Source organism: Astatotilapia calliptera, chromosome 3 (genome assembly GCF_900246225.1).
Source record: "Astatotilapia calliptera chromosome 3, fAstCal1.2, whole genome shotgun sequence".
Lineage (NCBI taxonomy): Eukaryota > Metazoa > Chordata > Actinopteri > Cichliformes > Cichlidae > Astatotilapia > Astatotilapia calliptera.
Window position 1 is genome coordinate 40356907 of NC_039304.1, and position 24656 is coordinate 40381562.

Consider the following 24656-nt stretch of genomic DNA (forward strand, 5'->3'; position numbering starts at 1 on the left):
AAAACAATGATGTCATGTTTTGAGACTTGATGAATTTAAGAATCTTATGATTTAATAAAGAAATTTGCAGACTTGCACAGAGATGGTAAAATTATGATGACTGATAACGGAGATGAAGACAACAGACGACGAGGACAGGGAGGGACAGGGGTTTAAATGCACCAAGGAGACAGTCAGAGGGAACCCGGGACAACTGGAGACATTTAAGGACGCAGGGACTGACAGAGACGGGGAAGAAGTCTCATTGTGACGAGTAAAGTTTACCCTGCCTGACTGGGCAGCTCTCCTGGTGCTCAGCACCCCCAAAGCTCTGATCCTAGAATCGCCCCTGACTATATTCATTAACTAATTATTAATTACAGCAATTTTGCACATAATGTGCCATTTTTAACAACTGATTATATTGCTTGGGTGAAATTCTGAAGCACAGAATTCATGGACAGTGCCAAATGCTAGTGATGGGCAGATGAAGCCTCATGAAGCACTGAAGCTTTTCATCCAATTGGTTCACCCCAGCGCAAAGCTTCTTGAAGCTTCATTTGCTCTAGTAGGACACCTACTGGACGTAAAAATATTAGTTGGCATGAATTTGAAGAGTGTGGCCTTTTGCACACAGCCTGTAAATGTCAACAACAAAAGGAGTGTGTAAAACATGTATATTGTAGTGATGCAGTATACTGTGTATATTTATGCTGGCAGTATGGAAAATGATCATTTGGAAATGCTTGAAATGGAAATGATCATTTACTGTGAGGTGAGGTGTGGTTGGGGTGTGGACAGTGGTTGTGCTTTTGTAACGTTGAGGTATGGACAGCTACACACTGAGGCCTCAGTCCTGCCTGTTTACATTTTATTCTGTAAAAACTAAATTTTCACTGCTTTTATGACCTTTTTAGTGGGGAGAACATAGCTAGGATTTAATGATTTCACAAATCTTTTGAATCCTTTGTCCTCCACAATGCTAAATGGCTGGGAGTCCTCAATCACCATGCTAACCAGGTCTTCATCTATTTGAGATTGTTCTCCTGAGGAAAGACAATAAAGACAAAGCACAAATATAAATATCACACACGTAACTTATTACAGCTGTATAATATTGTTATATCATTTAGTAACATTACTGCATGCTATATTATCATGGCATTTGATGGCTCACCTGGTCTTGCTCCACATTCGGTGTTCCCCTTATTCTCATGCAAAGCTCTGTAGTGCCTAAGCATGGATGAGGTGTTGTTGTTATATCCCAGCTCCCTGGCACATAGCGAACACTTCACCTTGTACAAAAGTACAGACAGCTTAACATAAATTGTATTGCACCATCAGTATTATGAAAATACATCTTCTGTAGAAATTTACATACCTTGTTGGGAGGAATAAAATCAAAATGTTCCCACACAGGGGAGGACATCCTCCTCTTCTTAGCTGGCTCCATTCTCTCCTGACTTTCTCTCCTCACTTTCCTAAACCTCCAAACTGTCTCCAAACTCTCACTAACCGCAACTCTCCATCAAACACTCACATTTTTGAATGAAGTCTGAGGGGTTTATATCGCTGTCATATCTCGCGGCAAAGTTCGAACCACTTCATGAACCAGTCACGTGGTACAGCCGGGCAGCGAGGCTTCGGACGTCATCATTTTCAGCTCCTCCCATAAATGAAGCAAGCCTCGAAACGCGCATCGCTTCGAAGCCTCGATACAGAACGTCACATCACTACCAAATGCTGTGTTTCCTCCCTTGAGATGCTCTGCTAGGCCTTTACAGCAGCCACCTTCAGCAGCCATCACAAAACTGAACAGCACTTCCCATTTCAAATGAATAGTGACCCATAGCACACTGCAAACCCACGAGTTTCTAAACAGAACTGGTTACAAATGCCAGCTACAGCATTTTTTCAGGGTAACAATTAACATATAATTATGTGAAGTTAAACTTGTAGTCTTTTACATATAAATAAATAATTTAAAATGAAGATTAATCAGGTTTCAATGATGTCTTTTCAGCTATAATGGCACATGTCGGAAAATGGAAAAAGTGGCCAATAAGACCGACGTGCCTGGAAAGTTGAGACACATAAGTCAGAGTGGGTGCGCCCACACTGGGAGAAAGATATTAATAGTTTCACCTTTTAGAATTTTCATTATTTCAGTTATATTCTTTTGTCAGGCTTTGGACATTTGAGCGAGTTGCTCATTGTTGATGTGAAGTATGATGAATACACCCTGACTTACTCCATCAACACCAAGGGGAATGAAACCTATCTGCTAACAAACTAGACAGTAACAGTATTTAGGCATAATTTCACACTCTGACGAATCCTTTTTTTTAAGGGTTCGGGCGACCGTGGCTCAGGGGAGGAAGGTTGCCGGTTTGATCCCCCTGCTCTCTGTGTCCTGGTCGTTGTGTCCTTGGGCAAGACACTTCACCTACCGCCTACGGGTGTTGGCCAGAGGGGCCGATGGCGCAATATGGCAGCCTCGCTTCTGTCAGTCTGCCCCAGGGCAGCTGTGGCTACACCTGTAGCTGCCTCCACCAGTGTGTGAATGTGAGAGTGAATGAATAGTGGTATTGTGAAGCGCTTTGGGTGCCTAGAAAAGTGCTATATGAATCCAATCCATTATTATTATTAAAACGTCTAGCTGAAACACCTAATGTTTTCACAGGGTGCAGTGTGGACCTCAGTGCTGACGTGCAGGAGAAGTTCAGGCTTTTCTCCTTGCAGACTGACTTCCTTCCTGAAAATATTTTCATCCTTCCCAAAAGTGGTACTGTAATGTAATGCAATGCAATTTCATGGCAGGATGCTGTAAACGGACTAAACTTCAGTCAGGAGAACAACTGAGATCATCTATCCACAATACTAGGTTAGCTATTAAGTAAAATGTTAAAAATATATAAATACAATAAAATACAGGGTCGTACATAAAACTTGTAATGCAGTTGTGCACTGACCACCTTTCCAATGTTCCTTCCTCAGATGAGTGTCCAGCTGCTGAAGACATTAAAATCTGTTATGTAAACGTAGCCGAGAACCAACTTGAGTACTGCTGGGAAAATAAAAAGGCAAACATCAAAAGTGCTGTATTATCTCATTTCTTTTTAATGTTGACTTAGATCCATACCATGATTTATGAAATTATAAAATACTAACTAAAATACTAACTAAAATAACAAAAATTGTCTGCTTCTTTAAAATTTCTTTTATTACATCAAACCAGTGAAAATTGGAAAAACAAAAAAAAAACAAAGACCTGTTAGCATGTTTTGAGACAGAGACTGTAAAGTTCTTCAGGCCACTTTAAATCCTGCTTCATGCAAATGATTCACACTGAAAGTATCTTAGTTTAGTATTAAGTGAGCCACAAAGCAGCCTAATAGCTTAAAAAACAGTAAAACTAAGTGAAATTGCCAGTTTCAGTGTAATTCAGACGAAAGTCCAGCTGCAGATAAGGAATACCATTAAGTCAACAGTGTCTGAGTGTGTACTTCCCCGGTTAAAGTCCCTGTTTTCTTTCACCGTATGTTTGTTTGTTTAGATTTGCAGTCTGTGTGTTAGGATGCCTGGGTCGTCGACCCAGGGTTTTTGAGTTTATGATATTATTTATACTGTCTAGTTTTTGGTTTCTTTGAGTTCTGTCTTATGGCTTAGGTCTCTGTCTTCTTTAGTTGCTCTGTCTCCTCTATCACCTGCATCCCCTTGTCTAGTTCGCGTCTATGTGTATCCTTAGTTCCTATATCCCCGTGTTCAGTCAGTGTTTGTGTCTGCCCTGTTCCCACATCTCTGTTCCCTTTGTAGTGCCTGCATGTGAGTCTGTGTCTTTGTTCAGTCTGTGTTATGTGTTTCCTGTTTTACTTTGAAGGTCTCCGTCTTTTCTCAGTGTGTGCAGTTTACGCTTCTTTGGTCTCGTCAGTTCTGATTTGCCCCAGCTGTGTTTCCCTCCTGTTACTCATTTCCTGATTGCTCCCTCTGTGTATTTAAGCCCTGTGTTTCGCTGTGTCTGTGTTGCGATCTACCGTTTACTTTGCTGTGTGTTCTGTCATTTCTCCAGTTTAAGTTTGTTTTGAGTTTTTTCAGTTATGTTATATTTTTGAGTACCTAATTAAAGCCTTTTTGAGTTCACGTCCGTCTCCGGAGTCTGCACCTTGGGTCCTATTCCTGCCTGCACACAGCCACACCTAACACTGTGGTTGGGTAGATTTAAGATGAGTCATTGTTTTTCTATCCATGGTAGCTGCCACTACTGAGGCTCAGGAAAAATGAAGAGGATAATTAAGAGGAACCATCAGTTCTGTCTCATCTAACTACACAGTATTATAATCATGCACTTATGTCTCAAACTAAGACAAAATGAGACAAAATGAGTTATGTGAGTCTTTAGATTATCAGTAAATTCTGGTGATAATTTGACACTCAGTGGAGCCATTTTTGGTTTGTGATGAGTGTTTTGTGATGGTCAGCTTCTGTTTTGTGAAATGTTTTTTCTAATTTAGAAGATCACGCAGAAACGTGCACGCCCTTATCTGAGAGTGTCGCAAACTCGAGGTGAGAAGATAAACCTCGGCTGGCCTGCGTGTTATCTATGTGCATCTCTCTTTTCAATGGCATCAAGTGAACCCATAATAAGCATTTCTATGTCTTAGACATCATATCCATTTCTAATGAGAGATTATTTTTTAAATGAGGGAAACCTGGTCTAACAAAACGCTTACAACAGAGCTAAAGGTTCATCACATGTGAGACGGTGGGACTCTCTGATAAGAACTGAAACACTGTGTGTAAACAGCTGAGACAAAACTATATATAAACACTCATTTATTCCATTTTAGTTTACAATGATTTTTAAAGTAATGTGGAATGATTCATGTTCATGAGCTGTTACAACCACAACCATTTATTTGTCTGTATATGGTTGGACTACAAGGCTTGTGTTGAGGGTCTTGGAATAAAAAGTGGAATAACATCAGCACAGCAGAACAAATAATGTTATTGTCTGCAGCTAAAATATATAGTGAACATGGTTTTATAATAATGCGCAAACACAACCTCACTCTGCAATATACGAGAAGCCAACAGCTGTCTTCATCCACGACCTCCGCCTTTACTCATCATCATTCACTTAATCGCTTAGGTTGGTTTAAATCAAACTCAGTTACAGGTTCAACTCCATTATATAAAAGTATGTTGACTTTGGATTTGGTGTGCAGTGCCACCTTAACAAAATGAGGAAACTAAGAGATTACAAAAAAAAAAGAAGTGCAAGAGTTAACGAGCTACTGCAGATTAACAGTTTCTGAAAGTCACGTGTTAAGAAATAGGACGATTAGATGAGCTGAGGGATCCATCTACTGCTCAATGAAGCCTCATCAGAAACAGTCTCAATGGAAGGATGGCTCTATTCTTAAGGAAGGGACACAGGGAGAAAGACTGGCGTATGTCACATTACACAGGAACTGGACGGAAAATCAGTTGAAAATATTCATCAGCATGTGCAAACATATTATAGGTATGGAATTCAGGAAAGTACCATCAGAAGTTGATCCACTATGCAAATGTCTGATTGGCAGTGGCTTCATTTTTCACTATGACAACAAACTGCTAATGCAGTATGAAGCATCACAGGACTTCAGTCATGGATTAGCCTCCACAGACCTCAACATTACTGAAACGTCTTAACAGAGAATGGAATAAAAGGGAACCAACATCCAAGAAAAGAACTGCTCCTGAATACTTCTTTACAGAAAATACAAAAAAGCTTGACTAAGAGACTTAAGGCTGTGCTGAATAATAAAGGTGGACTGACTTACAGGGTCCTTAGTATCATATAAGCTCAGTTTTTGTCTTGTACACTGTATTTCCATTTATATAACAAAATATATAGAAACGAGGGGTGGTTTAAGACGTCTTTAGAGTTATATTCATTATCTTTAAACAAACAAAGAAAGCACCATCCATTCGTCTTCACTCTGTATGAAAAACAGGGGAAAGGTCAAATTAAATGTAAAAGTTTGAAATTCCTTTCACAATAAATCTAATCATAAACAAAATAAAAAATAGAAAATTGTTTAAACACACTTTTCCATAAAGCTATCAATAGGAAATGTTCCAGTAAACTTGTCTTGTGTTTCTGTTTAACTTCTGCTGGTGTCCTTTCATGTGTCCACAGTTGACAGGTAACCCTATTGGAGCTGCCAATAGTAACCGGTGGCTTCTCAGCTTCAGTGTGTTGATGGGCACAGCCATTGTTACCACAGCTGCTGGTGGGGACCTGGAGTTGGTATACGCCGAGCTGTGAGAGGACAGAGATGGAGAACGGACATTTAACTATTTAACAGGAGATACGTTATGACTAATAGACGACTACTGTTTAAATGATGCCTTTGCAGCTCTTATGGCACACATTACACAACTTTTCTTCATGCCAACAAGACTGAGGTGCCCACATAGTTGACACATACAACTGATTATGATGCATATTTTACTATTCCTATTTTCACATATCTCCTTGGCTTTATTTGGGCTTTCTGTAGAGCAAGTATGTAAGAAGTACCTGAGCTAACTTAAATTTAGACGATATGAGGAAAAATGCCGCTTCCCAAAGTTTCCTACAAGTACCCAGTTTATATTTAGAGAACTGAAGGCTCTTTATCCTCACAACTATTCCCTGGTGGATCCCTGTCCTGTCACAGTAGCAAAGAACGTGTATCAGTATTATCAAAGCCACTTCCCTAACCAATTTTAAAAGCTATCTAGCAGATGAACTTAAGTGCCAGTAGCCTCTGTCTGCTGTGTACAAAATGTTATATGATTAACCACACAGCAGATGCTGCACTACAACAGTAGCAGCAGTTCAGGTTCAGTTTGGTTCAACGCCCTTTTGACCTATGAAACAGCAGAAAATGAAACATTTCAACACGCTTTTGTTAGCGTTAGCTACTCTGCTGTTTTTCATCATTTCACAGGTGAAATAAAATCATAGTACATTTACTTTGCTTCCTGTAGGAGTGATCATGTCCAGTCTGACTGAGACCATGAATTACTTATAAGGAAAGCCAACTTTGAGATTCCTAATCAGTCAGCTTTAGAAAAAAACTGTGTGAACCGGTTGGTGGGGAGATAATCTCACTCTTCTATATAAAGAGTCACCAGGCAGCAACTTCCAGATCTTCATTTGTGAACTCCCCCATTGTTAGGTATTTTAGTACCATGGGAGCATTTACTGGATATTGTTTTATAGTGACATTATACAGGAAAACTCTGTCATTCAATAAGGCCCCTTTGTTTTAGTTATTTTTCTCTTTGACCCAAGAATTGATGTGTGAGAATCACAGGCTGGTACAAGGTTGAAATACCACAGAGATCACTCCCTCAGCTACATTAGTTTCTTAATCTTTTAGACGCCTGTTGAAGGCCAAATGGTTTGTTTCAGATTTCACTAATGTAAGAACTCTTTGTTTTGTGCCTTGAAAATATGTCGCTGAGATAATCACAATTGTAGCTGAACTGATACACTACACAAAGGATGCTTCTTCACCCAAGGGCAGGAAGACGCTGCCTTATCTTGGTCTGTACTGGTTTAAACTGATGAATCTGCTGTCTCATGAATTTTACCCTCTATATAAACTGTTGTACTTGTGAATAAAGTTGAGTCACTTTGGGAAGACAATCTAAAGCAGTCTCTGTTTTCTTGTTCTCCCAAGCTGCTCCCGAGCTCGTACTAACACGCTGAATGGCATGCTTGAATATTACTTGAGAATATATTTGACTGTGTTACAGACTAAGGTACATTCTCTGCTGATAGACGTCCACGCCTCGAAGGAAGTCGATCCATGGATTAGGCCTTGGAAACCGTTTCCTTCACCCATCATCATCATTTCTTCACTCTTCAGCAGCTATGGCTTCACTTCGTGCCCTTCTGGGAGTGGTACTGTGCTCCCTCATGGTTTCTGCTTCTGAAATCCTACCTCAGGCGGACTTTGATTTACAGGCGGTAAGAGTCATCCATAATACTTTTTATTTTTTATTTCACCGCCCATCTGTTTTCATACAAATATCTCCGTCTTATGGAAAGAAGGGGTGCTGGACCTTATCCAACAAGGATAGGCAGGGCACCCCCCAGACAGTTTAGCAGTCTTTACAGGAGGCTGACCTTTGCAAAATTTACTTCTATGATGACTTCACCATTTAAGTTAATTGGTTATTTTTCACCCTGGATTTTGCGTGATAATATTTATTTTGTCCATTGCTTTAAAAACAAACAAACAGAAAAACTATATAAATATAAAACAGAGTGTGAACAACAAAATATAAGCATTGCAAACTTTGATGTAAAATTCTGCAAATGTTTTCTCAAGATATAGCATGAATAAAGCTAATATACATCAGTGTATTACAAATGCGCACACACACACACACACACGCACACAGTGTTACAATAAACAGCTCTTGTGCTTCTCTATAATTCTCAATGCTTTCCATTTGTGTGTCCACAGGGTGCAGGTAAGTGGTACTTGACTGGAATGTGCTCTAATTCCAAGTGGTTCGTCTGTCGCAAAGCCAGTATTAAGTCTGGCACGGTCACGCTTGAGCCAACTGAAGATGGGGGTTTTAAGGCGTCTTTCTCATTTCCTACGTGAGTGCGAGAGGACAGACAAAGCAAATACCATTTGGATAGCATTAAAATATTTACACTGATGATTAATGTTATGTCTTTGCACCCGTAGCGATAACTGTTTGAAAATAGACATGGTGGCATCCAAGACTGACGTGCCTGGAAAATTCACATACAGCATTCCCTGTGAGTACGCCCACAAAGCCAGGAAACATTTTAACCACCACGGTTAATGCTCCATCATCATCATCATTGAGTATTACTTTTTTTCCAACATCTTTTCTTCTGCTGTTTCCCTTTTTGTCAGTCAAGGGGTTAGCGACTGAAATGCGTGTGGTCGATGGGAAGCCTGACGAGTACTGCTTGAATCATTACATCAACACCGGACGGAATGGAACCTATGTTGAAAACAAATTATATGGTAAAGTTGCATTTAGCTGTGTTCAGTAAACTGTTAAGTAAAGTTGCAGCCACTGCAGCAGATTTACATCACGTGGTTTCACAGGACGTAGTCTGGACCTCAGCGCTGAGGTGAAGGAGAAGTTCAACCAGCTCTGCTTGCAGTCCGGCATCCTTCCTGAAAATATTGTTCATCTTCCTAAAACCGGTACTTTTACATTGGTGGTGAAGTTCTATATAAAAATAGCCTGAAATACAAATTGATGTGCACTGATTACCATACATTTTCCATTTTTCCTTCTACAGAGGAGTGTCCGCAGGAGTGTTTTGCCTGACTGATCTGCTGCAAGATCGTCTCACCGACACTGCATAAAGATCTTACACCATCTGTTATGGAAATGTGACTGAGCAACATCTTGAGCAGTTTTTAACAATAAAAATGCAAAAATCTAGAATGTTTTTCTTCATTATTCATCCTTTATATGAAATAAACTGAAGAACATCCATAACAACACAACCAAAATTTCCCCCATTCACACGATTCTATCTCCACAACTGTGATCACCATTTTCGTTGTGTATTTGTAATAGTTTTAATGTTTTCTAGTATTGGACTGTTGAAAGATTAATAAATAATCATCAGATAGACCCATTATAAAAATAGTATTTGCTTCCATCTGATAGAGTTACCCTCAGCTCAAATAGCTGTGACATTAAAATGCTGTATATTTACAGTCTAAGTGCCTCGTTCATGAACAGTGAATTTCACACACAAAACATTCATACTTTCATACCTGAATTTGTCCGTACAAGTGTAGGACTGTCTCAGAAATGATCAAACATTTGACTGTTAGATGGTTTTCCCACCATGAGCCTGGTTACGCTGGAGGTTTCTTCCTGTTAAAAGGGAGTTTTTCCTTCCCACTCTTGCCAAAGTGCTTGCTCATAGGGGGTCATATGATAGTTGGAGTTTTCTCTGTTTTCCCAGTATTGTTGTGCAGTCTTTACCTTACAATATAAAGCACCTTGAGGCAGCTGCTGTTTTGATTTGGTGCTATATAAATAACATTGAATTGAAATGATTTTTTTTCTTTTTTATTTATTTGCTAATTTAATTGAGCCAGCGTGTCTCAGGCAAAACAATATTATATATATCTCTCTGTACACACACACACACACACACACACAGTAACAGGATGGTCAAATGTCGCTGATTTTACTACAGAACAGGACGGATTGTAGGGTAGCAAACATTGTCGGAAAACATGTTTTCAACACTGCAGGTTACCTGGTGTAATGTTTTTCAGCTAAAAAGAAACATGGCCTGACTCCTATCAAAGTATATAAAGAGTAACTGAAGGTTAATTGCAGCTATTATGTCCTGTTTTAAGCCAGGCACTTACTCAGCCACTATCGCTCTGGCACAAAGGGCACCAGAGCCAGAGATGGGGAGAGGCGAGCTGGAACAAACCATTTTGGGACTGGGGGTAACTATACTTTTGTTGTTAAAATATTACATCTCAACCAAGTACTATATGCTTTCTATATTTTTTGTAGTGTGTCACACAAACACCAAATATTGTCAAAAAAGTAAGAAATCTTTGGGGGTGCTTTGATTCATTTTGGGGGGTTTCTTTTCTTTTCGTCCGCTCCGCTGGAGGAACATGGAGGAAAACAGAGAGCAGCACCACGCTTCGTTAATTCAAAAGTTTTCAGGCTTAAAGGTCAGAGGTCACAGTGAAAGCCTCCATGTGTTGTTGGGTTGACAGAATCTCCTGTGCTGCCACCTGCTGGTGAAGAACTGTCAGAGGGCTTCATACACCAATCACTATAAACATGTTATTAAATTATAACCTTGATGACGTAAACTACACACACACAACAGAAAAACAAAACAAAACTCCTACATGAATATGAAAGAGGTTTGAAAGATGTCAAGGACTTGTTTTACTGAATGGAAAGTTATTACTGCTGACATCATGTGGGCAGAATCTGATGCTCTGTGATCTATTTTGTTCATGTTTAACCTGTTTGTGTATTATACGTATTTCAGTTTCATCCAGTGGTTCAACGTCATGCATTTTTCTCTTACAAAAGAATCAGACAAGTTACTGAAAACCTGTTGTACTCTAAAAGCCAACAATGGGACACAGACGTGTCTTTATTTTTTTAAAACAGTGGGTCTTCTATGATCTTCTATGATGTATTCGTCATGTATATTGTCTCTGTGATACTGCAGGCTGACAGTATCAGTTTCAGAGTATGATGTGAACTCATACCTCTCATGTCACACATATTTGCTTCAGGTGATGCTGCCTCAGTAACTCAGTAGATTTAATAACACATCCAAGATGAACATGATTTCTTTAAGCTTATCAGAAAAAGGATAAGAGCGGAGATCTCGCTGAAACAGACCCCAGGTGTCAAGTCCAGCAGGGAGACAGAAATCCACTGATGACCAGGTGAGCATGCATATTTAAAGAAACAAACCTGATGTCAGACTGAGATGCCATCTGTTACTCTCTGACTCTGAGTTCTGGACTCAGACTAACACAACACGATTGCATCATGTCTGGATGTGTGTTGACTCATCGGGAATAATAACATACCAGAAAACGGAAGAATACCTGAGGGCCTCATTGTAGCTCGCCTGGTCCCTTTACCTGAGTAACATCCCCCCTCACAATGCTCAAACACAGAGCCTCCTTTCATGACCAGGTTTGTATATGTTGCAAAGAAGCTGCACAGAAGTGACATTTTTTTCTTCTAAAAATGTTCATTAATTGAGTAGGAACTAATGTCACATGAATTATTACTACTGAGATTGAATGTGATGGGCTTCATATTTTCATGTATTCTTGTCTGTCGATTCATCATAAAGAGTGTGAAGACGACACTGAGATGAGCAGCAAATATAAAGTTTTATGAAAGCACTTAAAACTGAAATAAATATTTACCTTTTCATTGCGTGCAGTTTTCACTTTCTGTGAGCTGCTTTTTAAGGAAAGAAAACTGGTATGACACGCAGCTAAATGCTGCTCTTAGATAAAATGTGTGTTCTTTGTTTGCAGTTTCTTTTCATCATCATCACTGTGACAAAGCTGTCACAACAAAATAGTTCTGATCTGTGAAAGAGATTAAACATTTGTTTGTTTTCAGAGATAAGACCTGCAGCCACAGACATACACTGATTCTGCATCAGAAAAAAAAAATCAGCTCTTATGAATCTGAACGCAGGACTCTGACAGACTCTTAAGTTTCATGGGTCTGTGTGGTGATTAACTGCATATTTGTTAAATCAGAATCAGAATCAACCAAAATTGTATGCAAACCCGTTCAATACATTTGAAAGAGGGTACTTTTAAGAGGAGGAAACATAAATGTACAATAAATTAAAAATAAATATAAATAAATAAAATAAATAAATATAGTATATACAAGACTGTATATGAACAAGTGAGAATACAAACAAGTGAGGATACGGTTGGAGCACAGTGATTTAATCCTGAGAATGTTGCACAGTTAAAAAGAAAAAATTGCACAGTTGAATGTTGTGTTTTCGCAGCGATTTATCCCCCGATTGTATTTATTAATGCAACAGCCCTGGCATATGTGCTGTTTCTCAGTCTGTTTGTTTTGGCTTTAATGGTCCTGAACCACCTTCCTGATGGTAACAGCTCTGACAGGTGATAGGTGGGATGCGTCCTTCAGGATGCTGCAGGCTTTCCTGTGGCAGCAGGACCCCTACAGCACCTCCAGGGAGAGAAGAGCACAGCCAATGATCCTCTGTGCTGAAGATGTTTTTAAGACTACAGGCCTGTCTCAGGTTATCCTTCATATCATATCTAATCTTCATCCATGAACAAAGTCTTCTTATTTTGCCAAGAAGCAGCAAAATAAATACTTTATTCCTAAAAAAATGAAAGACCTACATCAATAATGATCAACAAGTATTTTAGTCATACTCATGACATCACAAACATACTGAGCTTGATTGTGATTTTCTCCTCCTGGACTGTCTCACACTCCCCTGACACACACTCCCCTGACAGATCACACTTGATGACTCAATGAACAACTGAAATTTGTAAACCATGTCTAATTACTTCCCCATGGAGGTCAGCAGTTCTTTCCATTTAAGGAAAACAAACTGCATAGAAGCTGCTGTGTGGAAAGACCTGCATGACTAATGACTTAGACTGAATGATTCCCATGAAAAGTTTCCAAATAATATTATATTATAACTGGGATCAAATTGAAACTAAACACTTAGGAATCAACATGTAGCATGAAGCATCATAAAATGATACATGTCTAAATACATTGACTTACTGCCATGTGATTGGCTGATTAAATATTTCCATTAACAAGCAGTTGAACAGGTGTACCCAATGAAGTGGCAATGTTGGTGGTTAAATTCCAGCCTGCGTGGCAAATATCTTTGGCCAAGATTATACCCCAATGTGTGTGCGTGTTAGATAGGAAAAAAAAGTGCTTGTGTGAATGGGTCAATGAGGCAAGTTGTGTAAAGCGCTGTGGGTGCTCAGAGTAGAAAAGTGCTCTATAAGAACCAATCCATTTAGACAACTGACGAATTGAAACAAATGAGTGTGCTGTGTTTGCGACACCACAACAAACATCACCTATATTTTCATTAACTGCACAAATAGTGGTGGTCATTAGCTGCTAGCTAACTGGGTAACGGTGTCATGGGTCTGTAGCTCTGTCACCGTTTTAGGGAACATATTTAGTTTTAAAGTAAGTTACAGGGCTTTTCCTGCCTTTCTGGAGGGATTATATTTCACTAAAAGTATTTAATATCCATATCACATAATTATGGATTAATAGAATTAAGATATTAAAAACACACCGTATTTTAAAGAAAATACACTAAGAAACAGATTATATGCTTCTCGTGTTCCTTCTTCCTGATATTGCTGTCATTCGGGACCACTACATCGATCACTACGGCCGTCTTCTCATGTTTGTCTACCACCACTATGTCCGGTTGGTTAGCCACCACCATTTTGTCCGTCTGTATCTGGAAGTCCCACAGGATCTTTTAGCTCGGTCATTCTCCACCACCCTTGGGGGCATCTCCCATTTTGACCTCGGGACTTCCAGGTTATACTCGGCACAGATGTTCCTGTACACTATGCCGGCCACTTGGTTATGGCGTTCCATGTATGCCTTGCCTGCTAGCATCTTGCACCCTGCTGTAATGTGCTGGATTGTCTCTGGGGCATCTTTACACAGCCTGCACCTGGGGTCTTGCCTGGTGTGATAGACCCCAGCCTCTATGGATCTTGTGCTCAGAGCTTGTTCTTGTGCTGCCATGATTAGTGCCTCTGTGCTGTCTTTCAGTCCAGCTTTGTCCAGCCACTGGTAGGATTTCTGGATAGCAGCCACCTCCTCTATCTGCCGGTGGTACATACCGTGCAGGGGCCTGTCCTTCCATGATGGTTCCTCGTCTCCCTCCTCTTTCTTGGGTTTCTGCTGCCTGAGGTATTCACTGAGCACTCGGTCAGTTGGGGCCATCTTCGTGATGTATTCGTGGATGTTCCTTCTCTCCTCCTGGACAGTGGTGCTGACACTCACCAGTCCCTGGCCCCCTTCCTTCTATATCTAGAACTGTTGTTATATCTATCTATCTATCTATCTATCTATCTATCTATCTATCTATCTATCTATCTATCTATCTATCTATCTATCTATCTATCTATCTATCTATCTATCTATCTATCTATCTATCTATCTATATATATATATATATATATATATGCTAGTTTATGTGTAGGTCTATATGTAGATGACAGTGAGTGAGAGATGATGAACTGAAGGAGTTGGGAGAATGACAAAGACTCTGCATTACTCCATGACTGCTGTGTGTATCATACTGTGTTAACTGCAGCATAGACATGCATGTGTGACTGTGTGCTCCCTAAGATGAGTGGGCTGAGCTTGATGAAACTTTGCATTAACATTACACAGGCACTGTGAGTGGCAGCATGTATATAACTTATACAAATACTGTATACATCTGTGCTTTTCACAGTGCAGTTGAGCAAAGAATGAAATGTCAGATTAAAATGAGTCACGCTATAATGTCCACAACATTATACTATAATGATTGTAGTATAGATGTGTCTTTCTGTGTTCCCTATGCGCTATACATTTTGTAAACATAGATAGAAGAAATCAAAAATACGTGCAGCAGTTAAAGTGACCCAGAATGATCCTAAAATCAGTCGTTGGAGCTCTTCAGTGTCACTAGATGGCAGCACCAGACTGTGCTTTAAACTGTGGTTAGTGCTTTTTGCTGTCTGTGGATGCTGCTGGAATGCACCTATAGTTGGCTGTGAACTGACTAATTATGCATATAATTAAAGTGGCTGGAAAGATCCTGGTGATTCTGGTAACTCTACTTGAGTATATCTCTTAGTACATCAGTCTTTCTCTGAGCATTTGTTTTTGCAGCATAATCTGACCCCGATTTTGACTGAATGGAAACTGAGATCATATCAGACTGAATGAGTATAGACAGCACATATGTCCTCACTGTCCTGTGCAAGGACAACCACAGATATCAACAACACTGTAACTAAGATGCACATGCAAACTGTTATCTACTGATGGAGAATTTTTTAGTTTAAACAGCATCTAAATTCTCACATAATTCATTTCCTTAAATCAAAACTCATTAACCACATCCACACTTTGTGCATGTGCATGTGTTAGCAACAACAGTTCACATTTTCCATCAGACATCTTCATGAAACCCACAGAACCACACGAGAAGAACAAGTCCAACTAAAGTCCTGCAGAGAATACAGATCACTGCAGTGGAGACAACAGCAGGGTTCTACAAGTAACTAAGTATGTTAAATATATTACTTTACATGTATATATTAGATATATACTAGATAGGATTGTTATTTATTGTTCACATAACATGTATTATATAGATACATGTTGCTGTTATGGCCATACTGAGATGCTGAAAGACAGGGTGATGAAAATATACATGTATTTTTTTTTTCTTTAAAGTCGTTAAAGAAGTTTAGCTTTTATTTTACCACAAACATTAATTTCTCTTTGAGTAGGAGTTGACTTGAATTTATTGAAAAGATTAAAGACAATATATACAGATCTGATTTGTAATGAATGTCCTCAGGTCACGTGGAACAGCAGTTGGATTCCAGCGGTTGGACTTCAGCAAGGACTAGGCGACGACTCTGAAAAGTTCAAACAACATGGGACCAGCCACAGTTAAAATAATGCATGGGTTTTGCTTTAAATACTCTTGATAAAATCGAAGAAGTACTCTATTACTTTAAGAATGTGCCTTCAGTTAAAATAATCAGTGTGGCTGCTTGCCCAGGTTTTACAATATAGTTTATTGTTCTGGCATCAGCAATACATAATAATAATAATAATAATAATAATAATCATCATTTATGAGGGTATTTGATTTGTTTTTAGTTTCTTTCCATTTTTCCGCTTTGTCATATATATATATATATATATATACAAAAAATATACATAATATATTGATCTACTGTCTCATCTTGTTCTGCTCTGAGTTTTATTTTTATTTTCTGTCCCACTGTTCTGTTTCCTGTTTTATTTTGTTAGGGCTCTTGACTCATGTACATCATGTTTAATTTAACGTCCTCTGTCACATTAATTTGTTCCTTCTGTGTTTTCCACCAGTTCAATCACCTGCTGTGTATTTATTGTCTGTCTCCCACTGCTTTCATGTCAAGTTGTCCGTTCTACTTTCACAGTTGTCTGCTCCTTGTTTCCCCTAGAAGTCTTTTTCTGTGGTTTGCTTTGAACTTGTTGAATAGCCAACAATAAAAGCTTTTTAGTTTCACCTCATAGTCCTGAGTTCTCCACAAATTGCTTAGTACAGTAGTGATGGGTCGTTCGCGAACGAAATGGCTCTTAGAGCCGGCTCTTTGACATGAACGACGCGAGCCGGCTCCTTATCGCGAGCCGTCATGTGGGGTTTTTTTTCTTTCTCTCACCCTCTCTCTCTCTCTCGCACTTTTTTTCCGCTTCACTTCGCACCTGAGCCTTGTGCTTTATGCTGGGCAGAGGGGGGAGGGGCGGTAGTTACACTCAGTAGCACAGGAACAGAGCCAGAGGGAGAGAGAGAGAAAGAGAAAGAGAGCCAGGGACAACAACGTCACATTAGAAAGGTATAGTAATCATCCACAACTATTTTCGGTTGCAGATGATAAAGGATTCAGAAAGTTTATTCATGCAGGTCCATATGACAGAGAATATGCATCTTCTTTTTGTTTTCATATTATAATTTATATTTAATTGTGTTGTGGTTTGCAGTGTTTTGTGTTGTTTTCACTTTAAATTTGTAAAAGGAAAAAGCTGAAAATTTAAATAGTTAAAAGTTGAAATGTGAATAGTTGATTTTTGTATTATATGATTTATTTATTACATTTTATGTGGAGTGAAAAAATAAAAGTATATTTACAGTGGCCCCTACAGACAAAGCACATACAAACTTCAAATCACGTACGAACTCTGAAGCACGTACAAACTCCAAAACACGTAAAAACACGTACAAACTCCAAAACACGTAAAAACTCCAAAACACGTACAAAAGACAACAGAAGTGCTCCAGGATGCTGGGCGCAGTGTTGAGCTTTTGTTACCTAGTGGCTACACAAGCCAGCAAGTACCAACGACCGGATTTGGTGTGTGGTAGTAACAGGTAAATGAACTTTTTTTTTAAATTATTTGAATATATATGAGTGCCTGTGTATAAATACACAAACAATACACACATGCTTTCAATTGTGTAATTTAAGTGATCTAGTAGCTCTGCTTTGGAAGTTCAGTTCATGCTAGAAATGTGTTTTGGAGTTTGTACGTGTTTTGTCTCTAGGGGCCACCGCATATATTTATATATAAACATATACAAATAAAACCACTTTTTTTACGTTAGTAATTCCTTTTGTGCATAATTTTATATTATTGTTAATAATAAATTAATTAAAGCAACAAAACAACCTGAAGAGCCGGTTCGGAGCCGAAAGAGCCGGCTCTTTTTAGTGAGCCGAACCGAAAGAGCCGGCTCTCTAAAAAGAGCCGGAAATCCCATCACTATAGTACAGTGTGACACAAGAAGAAGGGAAATCTCAAAATCTCAAACGCAGTTAATCATTAATACATTGCTGTGTTGTTTGGATCACTCACTATGACATCTTCATAGTGGGAATGATTTTCTTTTCCTGAAGTGTTCATATATTTGAAGTCAATGGGCTGTCTTGTACACCAACGTGACCAGGAGACTGGAAACATTTACATCATTATAATTTCGCCTAACAATTTTTTTTAAAAAAGGACATACTTTGGATTTGGTCCTCTCATTTTCTCTGGATATTTGTAATATGAACATCGACAACGCTGGTATTTCTGACCATTTTTTGGTCATGTCTGATGTTGAGCTATGTGCAATTGTATTAAATTCTGAATGCTGTGGCTTGCCTTCTTACTCAAGCTAGAAAAGTTGATCCTAACACTCCAAACCCAAACAGCAGCACTTTGTGACAAAATATACCCTACATGGTATGGTACTGTCTTTAATAAGCTAAAGTAGACTAAGGCATGCATTTCTATGGAGACAAAAAAGTGCAAACACATCTAAATATCCTCAGAGATCACTAAACTTACAATGATTTTAAAGCAAACTGAGTTTTAAAAAACTGCAAAACTGCACTAACACAGTATTTTTTTTAGTTTTCAAAACAAAGTGCACACTTCAAATTCTTTGAAATGATGGTTAGCATAAAGGTAATGAATGATAGATAGATGATAGATAAACAGATAATCAAATAGCATCTCAATATTTAGAATAAATATCGGCCTTATGAAGGAAAAAAACACTTGTTCTGAACCATGATGGAGACAAAGAAGAGCAGCTGTACCTCTGGTCTTTGATCTGTTTCCTTGTCTCTGATGGTGATTTGTCCATAACTGACGTCTCCAGTTCGCACTGATGAGTAGACTCCAGCTGGATCACACTCTGCACAATAAAACACACAAAGAAGACATCAGTGCAGTTCTACATTCATACTGGCACTTACCATTACATTTAATATGACAAAAAAACTATTTCGATTATTTACACTTCTTTTTTTATGTTGTATGAACAGGAATAAGACAGACACACATCTGTTTAGTGCTGCAGCAGCAAACATCAAACAAAAATGTTAAACTGAAACTGTTGGCATTTATAGGTTTATTATGTATTCATATAGTATTTGACCCTTTTCTTTACTGTCATGAAAGAAGAAAACAGAACTGGAAGTGAAGGTTATTATTAAACCAAACAACTGATCAAAGCACTGTTTTCATGAAAACATGCTAAAATCATGGGATGCATGTACATCACACTAACTGCAATATTTTTAACTGAGCTGCACTTCTTTGCACTTCTTTGATATTTACATGTCTTATAACATTTGGTGCAAATAGTGATTCTCTATGCAAAAAAAAAATGAATATTGCAATGACTACACCCACACATGATTAAAGATATTAGTCAAGACTTCTGCCATAACTTCACATCATGCATCTTCCATGATGCACAGAAAAGATGAAAAAGTCTGAAGGCGATGGCCTTACAAGCCTGAACGGACAATTAACTTGGTGTCTCTGCTTCAAGCATTGCGGGAGCTTTCACTTCTACAGATGAGAGTGGAAATGTAATTAAAGCCGAGGCATGCATGCATGCACACAGCTTTATGAATCTGATGAAAGAAACGTGTCTGCGTCCCGTGAAAAAACTGTGATGATCTCACACTGACTTCAGCCCTGTTTAAATAAAGATGCTTTGCTCAACAGTAATTAGTACACAGTGTCACATTCATGCAGACAGTAATCTCAACATCTGCTGGACTCTCTTTCTCATTTTTTATCCATGATGAAGACAAAGAAGCGCAGCTGTACCTCTTTTCTTTAATTTTCTTTTCTTCTCTTTGATGGTGATTTGCCCATAACTGACGTCTTCAGTTCTCACTGCTGAGTAGACTGCAGCTGGATCAGTCTCTGCACAATAAAACACACACAGAGGACATCACTGCAGATAGTCATTTAAGTACTGCTGTTAATATTTTGATTATGATGCAAAATTATTTGATCCCCTTCTTTTGTCTCCAGTATTCAAACTGGACATAATGAAAAACTAAATTTCTTAAATCAGCGACTAGCAGTGAAACAGCTGCTTTAGGGAGGACGCAACTGTGCAGATGATGCAGGCACCTTATCCCAGGTACAAATAAGACAGGATACAAGAACAGAAAAGTTTTTTTCATACAGAAATGTCTTGTTTTGAAACTGAAAACAGAGCTGAACCCCCGCCCCCCAAAGGATTAAAAGTAGGCCATGTGGGTAGTGGAAGCATGCTGCTTCTGCAATCTATGGCCCACAATCATCAAAACAGGTCTGTGGTCCCTACAATAACCAGAACACTTTGTGATGTTACGCTAGTGCTGTGTTGATCTTTGTCTTGTAATAGCAGGCCCTGTCTCCTTATCTCTGCCTTCCTGTCTGTGACCTGAAATCAGTTTGTCATCTTGAAGTATGTCTCAACTCTTTGAAAGCATCTCAAGGACAAATAATGCTGCAGAATGAGCCACTACGGATGTCACTGATGGCAAATACAAAGCCAGGCAAAAGATGTTTCATTTGGGAAGTATAGGTTAGAGCCTTCCACTGAACTGGAGGTTTTATCAATCACTCTTGGCATACGGCTTGATGCCATTCATATAGAAGAGGTAGTTCAGATTTGCTCCTTTCCTTAGTCGGGATCTGTAGCCAGTCTTGTTGATAATCACACAAAGTTATAACAGCAGTGTGGACAGGGCACCTTGGGAAATCCCGCATTAGATGGTGACTGATATTGGCTTGATTTCGGCTCCATTGTTGTTTGTCACTGAAAGTAAAGGGCAGTATATGACACCAGTTATTGCTCTTGCTTGCTTATGTTCAAGGTAGGCTAGGCTTGATTAGCCTGGGGACCCTTACTGGATCTAGACATCATGGAGGGATGATCTGAAGTTCCAAAGCTGAATACGCTATCCAGCTGCTATATATGCTTACTATGTGAATGAAGTAAGACTAAAAATTGAAGCTGAAAAGAAAGAAACCATGAAATCTCCTCACCTTTAAGTTTCCTTTTAACAAGTCGTCTCACCAGCAGAACCAGTACCACCAGTAAAGTCACAACACAGACTGACCCAACAAATGACAACACAAAGAGAACTGGAGGAGCAAGTGATGGAGGAAGAGAAGTAGAACGAGGTGGAGGTGTGGATGTAGGTGGAGGTGTGGTGGTGTCTTCCCCTAAAATAAAGCAAACACAGTCATTAAGTTGTCGTCACATTGTGAATGTTGAAAGCTGCAGAAACACAGACAGGTGAGTGTGTCACCTGTGACAGTGATCCAGCTGGATGGAGACTCTCCATGACCGCTGATGTCACACTTGTAGAGGCCTTCATCAGACCTGGAAACATGCTGGATGGTCATGTGACCTGTAGGCTGCTTCCTGATGAGGGAGCCATCTTTATAGAAAGCAGCTGGGAGGTTGGAGGGAGTGGTCTTTGTTTTACAGAGCAGAGTGACGTCATCTCCCTCCATCACAGGGAGGACAGGACTCTGCAGGATCACTGATCCACCTCAACACAGAGACAAACTACAGCATTTCATCCATTTACACACAGCTTCATCAACACTAACTCCACACACTCAGCTTACCAGTGACTGTCAGGTTAACCATGTTACTGATGGGACCCTCTCTGGACTCACACCAGTAAACTCCACTGTCAACTGTGTCAGTGTAGCTGATGTTACAGGAAGAACCAGCTGGTTTTCCCCAACCAGGTCCACACTCACTACTGATGTCTTGACTTGTGTTTCTCCTCAGAGTCCATCCAGCAGAGCTTTGAACATCCTCACAGCTCAGACACACAAACTCGTTCTCAAACAACTGAGAGCTGCTGGGACTCACAGTCAAATGAGCTGTGAGAGAATTTATTACACTCACTGTTATTGCATCATGTGTAGAATGTTCACATTCTTGTATTTCGTGTGAATATTTCATTAGTAATATAGCAAAAAAATATAGAAACACACACGCACTGAAAATGTTACTTTTTTCCAAGAGGTTTACTTACCTTGTGTTGATCTGCTGATGAGCAAAGATGTCTGCACTGCAGAGAAATGAGTCTGTTAGTTTTAACTCTGGTTAAGATCAGATACCATATTTTATAAAGGAAGTAGCTACTGTGACAGCTTGTGCAGAACAAACTAGACCATATTTGGCAAATTTGCACAAGCAGGTAGAACCAATGAGTTTTTCTGGGATTTGCTAGATAGCTCAGTTAACAAGATGCATTCATAATTAACAGTAGCTGTTTCCCCCTCGGATGTCAATTAATCGTTTTAATTTTTTTTTTTCTGCTTTCTGAAATGTGTGGGTTCTGTTATATTTCAGGCGATTCATTTTCATTTCATTTTCCATTAAAAATGGCTGGGTTTGATCTCTGCCTACATTTCACTAGGGCTACCCTTGGAATAGCCATGATTATCGAACAATGTCTTTATTGATACATAGTAAGGTGTCCAAACTCATAATTAAGGAGTTCATCAAAGGTCATGTATATGAGGGAAATAATTTAATTTTGGCTAATTTTGGCTGATAGAACAGTCTTGAAACACTTCAACATGCAATTCCTTTGTTTTCTTTTCGTTCAACTTTTGAACAAAACAAAACTGCATCCATCTCCTTTCTATATAGTTTTGTATATACTCATACAACATGTAGAATTTTGAAACAGGTCAAAGGTAGAAGTACATCTTAAACACTGTAATTAATAACAGCTTTTAAACCACTTCAGATTTTCTTTGCACACTTGGCCCAATTTCATTTTATTGTCTTGAGATTTCATGTTTTGCCTCATGCATTTCTATCTGTCTCTTTTCCTTCTTTTCACTAAAGCTGCTTTCCTGTTGGATATTGTTGAGACTAATAGCCACAACCCCCGAATCCTGTTCAAAATCTGTAACTCTGTGATCAATCCTTGTCCTGGAATGTCAGTTTTGGCCTCCGCAGCTCTCTGTGAGCAATTTTTAAATCATTTTACAAGAAAAAAATTTATTATCAAGGGCCTCACTTTTACACCCTTCTGTGGTGAATCTTCTTCCTACTTTAGGATGAATGTCAACTTTCTATCAGTTTGAGCCAATTTCACTGTCCACCCTCAAGAGATTAATTAAACAGCTGAGCAGTTCGAATTCTGGATGGTGGATGGTTTTGTTGGAATTGGGCCTTATATTCTATCTTGGATGATGATGAACTATCATTACTAGTGGGCTGTGTGTCCCGCTTTAAACATGTGATAGTGCAACCTGTTCTAAAAAAAAGAGCAGCCAGAATGATCCTGCAAACTATAGGCTGATCTCCAAACTCCCTTTCTTATCTAAAGTATTGGAGAAAATTGTGTTATTGCAACTACAGGCCTACTTAAACACAAATAGTATTAGTGATAAATCTCAGTCTGGCTTTAAACCACGCCACAGTACCGAAACGGCTCTGCAGAGGGTCTTTAACGATCTTCTTTTAATTGCTGACTCAGGTCACCCCGCTGTTTTCATTTTATTGGATTTGCCATCCATCTTCATAGACTTCAGCTTGTTCAAAATGCTGCGGCTTGTCTCCTGGAACATTTGCTTCCATTACTCCAGTTCACACTGACTTAAACTGACTATCCATCAAATATCGTATTAATTTTAAAATCTTGTTGCTTACCTTTAAAATTATAAATAACATTGCGCCTAGCTATCTTGCCGACTTTCTTAGCTTGTATACTCCTAGTCGAGCCTTAAGATCATCTGGTCAATTTATTTAACCCACACTCCTGGTTTAAATAGTGCTTCCCATCTGATAGTACGAGTGCTTGTTTTTGTACTTTGTTAATGTTTAATAACAATGACTATTGCACTACTGTGAAGCACTTTGGTGTACTTTTGGTTTTAAATGTGCTATCTAAATAAAATTGTATTGTATTGTAACTTAACCCAAAGGAAGGCATCTGTGCATCCAGCTTAAATCCATGAAAACATCATCACATTCAAAAGAAAAGTTTTAACCAGTTTAATGTTTAGTGTTTTGTTTTACAGGTGACCTCTTCTGGTCATTTCAACGGTGATTGTATCCTGAGAGCTCTTTTCTTCTTTCTTGAAGTTTATGCCTTTCATACCTCAAATGTGTGAAAAAGATATAACAGTAAAATCCCCCCCACAAAAGAATATGTTATTCATCGGTAGCTACAAAGTTCATACACCAGCTTTTAAACAGTTAATATTTTTTTTTGCACATTTGGTCATCGCATTTGTTTCCTTATGTTGAAACTCACGTTTTAGAGTTCAATTTGTCTTGTAAAATTAAAGTCTGCAACTTTGAAAGTAAAAGCTTAGTGTTCTTTTTGTACAACTTTGACATTAGTAATGTAATTTTTATAATATAGACAGATTTTAATAATTAATTATTTTATAATATAGGCAAATGTCTATACTTACAGAGCAGGCAAAGCAGAGTGGTTTGTCCCATCGTATCGTTAAGT

The 24656-nt window shown here is 38.9% G+C and overlaps 1 protein-coding gene and 1 long non-coding RNA gene across 2 annotated transcripts; one reads left to right on the plus strand and one right to left on the minus strand.

The window, feature by feature from the left end:
* The first annotated feature begins 7761 nt into the window (after positions 1-7761).
* LOC113019553 (lipocalin-like) lies at positions 7762-9459 on the plus strand. Its single transcript, XM_026163310.1, has 6 exons — positions 7762-7987; positions 8490-8629; positions 8721-8794; positions 8916-9029; positions 9114-9215; positions 9314-9459. The coding sequence occupies exons 1-6, from the start codon at positions 7892-7894 to the stop codon at positions 9340-9342; spliced, it is 555 nt and encodes a 184-aa protein (XP_026019095.1). The 5' UTR covers positions 7762-7891; the 3' UTR covers positions 9343-9459.
* A 6658-nt stretch (positions 9460-16117) lies between these two features.
* On the minus strand, positions 16118-20131 carry LOC113019564 (uncharacterized). The gene is made up of 3 exons (XR_003272049.1): positions 19984-20131; positions 18960-19057; positions 16118-16241 (listed from the first exon to the last, which is right to left on the minus strand). It is a non-coding gene; the product is annotated as an uncharacterized LOC113019564 (long non-coding RNA).
* Positions 20132-24656: the final 4525 nt, after the last annotated feature.

Coding starts and splice junctions, on each gene's coding strand:
- LOC113019553 (XM_026163310.1), top strand. CDS start 7,892: ATGGCTTCACTTCGTGCCCTTCTGGGAGTGGTACTGTGCTCCCTCATG. Junction 7,988..8,489: donor CGGACTTTGATTTACAGGCG/GTAAGAGTCATC, acceptor GTGTGTCCACAG/GGTGCAGGTAAGTGGTACTT. Junction 9,030..9,113: donor TGTTGAAAACAAATTATATG/GTAAAGTTGCAT, acceptor GTGGTTTCACAG/GACGTAGTCTGGACCTCAGC.